The sequence below is a fragment of the Octopus bimaculoides genome, chromosome 6, assembly GCF_001194135.2.
Source record: "Octopus bimaculoides isolate UCB-OBI-ISO-001 chromosome 6, ASM119413v2, whole genome shotgun sequence".
NCBI classification, from domain to species: domain Eukaryota; kingdom Metazoa; phylum Mollusca; class Cephalopoda; order Octopoda; family Octopodidae; genus Octopus; species Octopus bimaculoides.
Window position 1 is genome coordinate 106744546 of NC_068986.1, and position 624 is coordinate 106745169.

The window sequence follows — 624 nt, forward strand, 5'->3', positions numbered from 1 at the left end:
GGGCTGCCTGCTCGCCAAACCATATTATGCCTGAAGAATGTTGTAGCTTGTCTATTCGAGGATGAAAAAATGTTAAATGATAATTCTTGTCTCTGCTGTACAAATCTAATAACAATGTCGATTTATTTGTTTATTTATTTACTTATTTATTTATTTTGCAGTTTGCACGCAAGATCATATTGTCTCAGACATCCTGCAGTTTATATATCCGCCAGTGAGACAATGTTAAATGAAAAATTCGATTTTTAATATTGTTAAATATTTATGTTAAAATAAAAAAAACTGAGGCTAACATAAAATGAGGTAGTTAAGATGCGTGTTATAATTAAGAGGCAACACTTGATGAGGTCCCTCTCATTATTCACATCTTTTGTTCCAGAATGCAGATGTCTCCACCAGCAGACTCTTTTGCATTTACACATAGTGTTTTGAAAGTCATGCAAATTAGATGCACCGCCACACGCAGACACGCGCAATCACATCCATAGTTACACATTCACACTCACACACACATGCACAAACATACACTCACGCACACACGATCATATGTATATGTATATAAATATATATGTACATATATATGTATATATATACATATGTATATATATATAATATATATATATA

The 624-nt window shown here is 32.2% G+C and overlaps 1 protein-coding gene across 1 annotated transcript in view; it reads left to right on the forward strand.

Annotated features, from left to right (window-relative positions):
• LOC128248081 (uncharacterized) overlaps positions 1-530 on the forward strand; it is an 18122-nt gene extending 17592 nt beyond the window's left edge. The window contains exon 6 of the mRNA XM_052968502.1: positions 162-530. Coding sequence (XP_052824462.1) covers positions 162-229 — 68 coding nt within the window. The 3' untranslated portion in view covers positions 230-530. The remainder of the gene's footprint in view (positions 1-161) is intronic.
• The last annotated feature ends 94 nt before the right edge of the window (positions 531-624 follow it).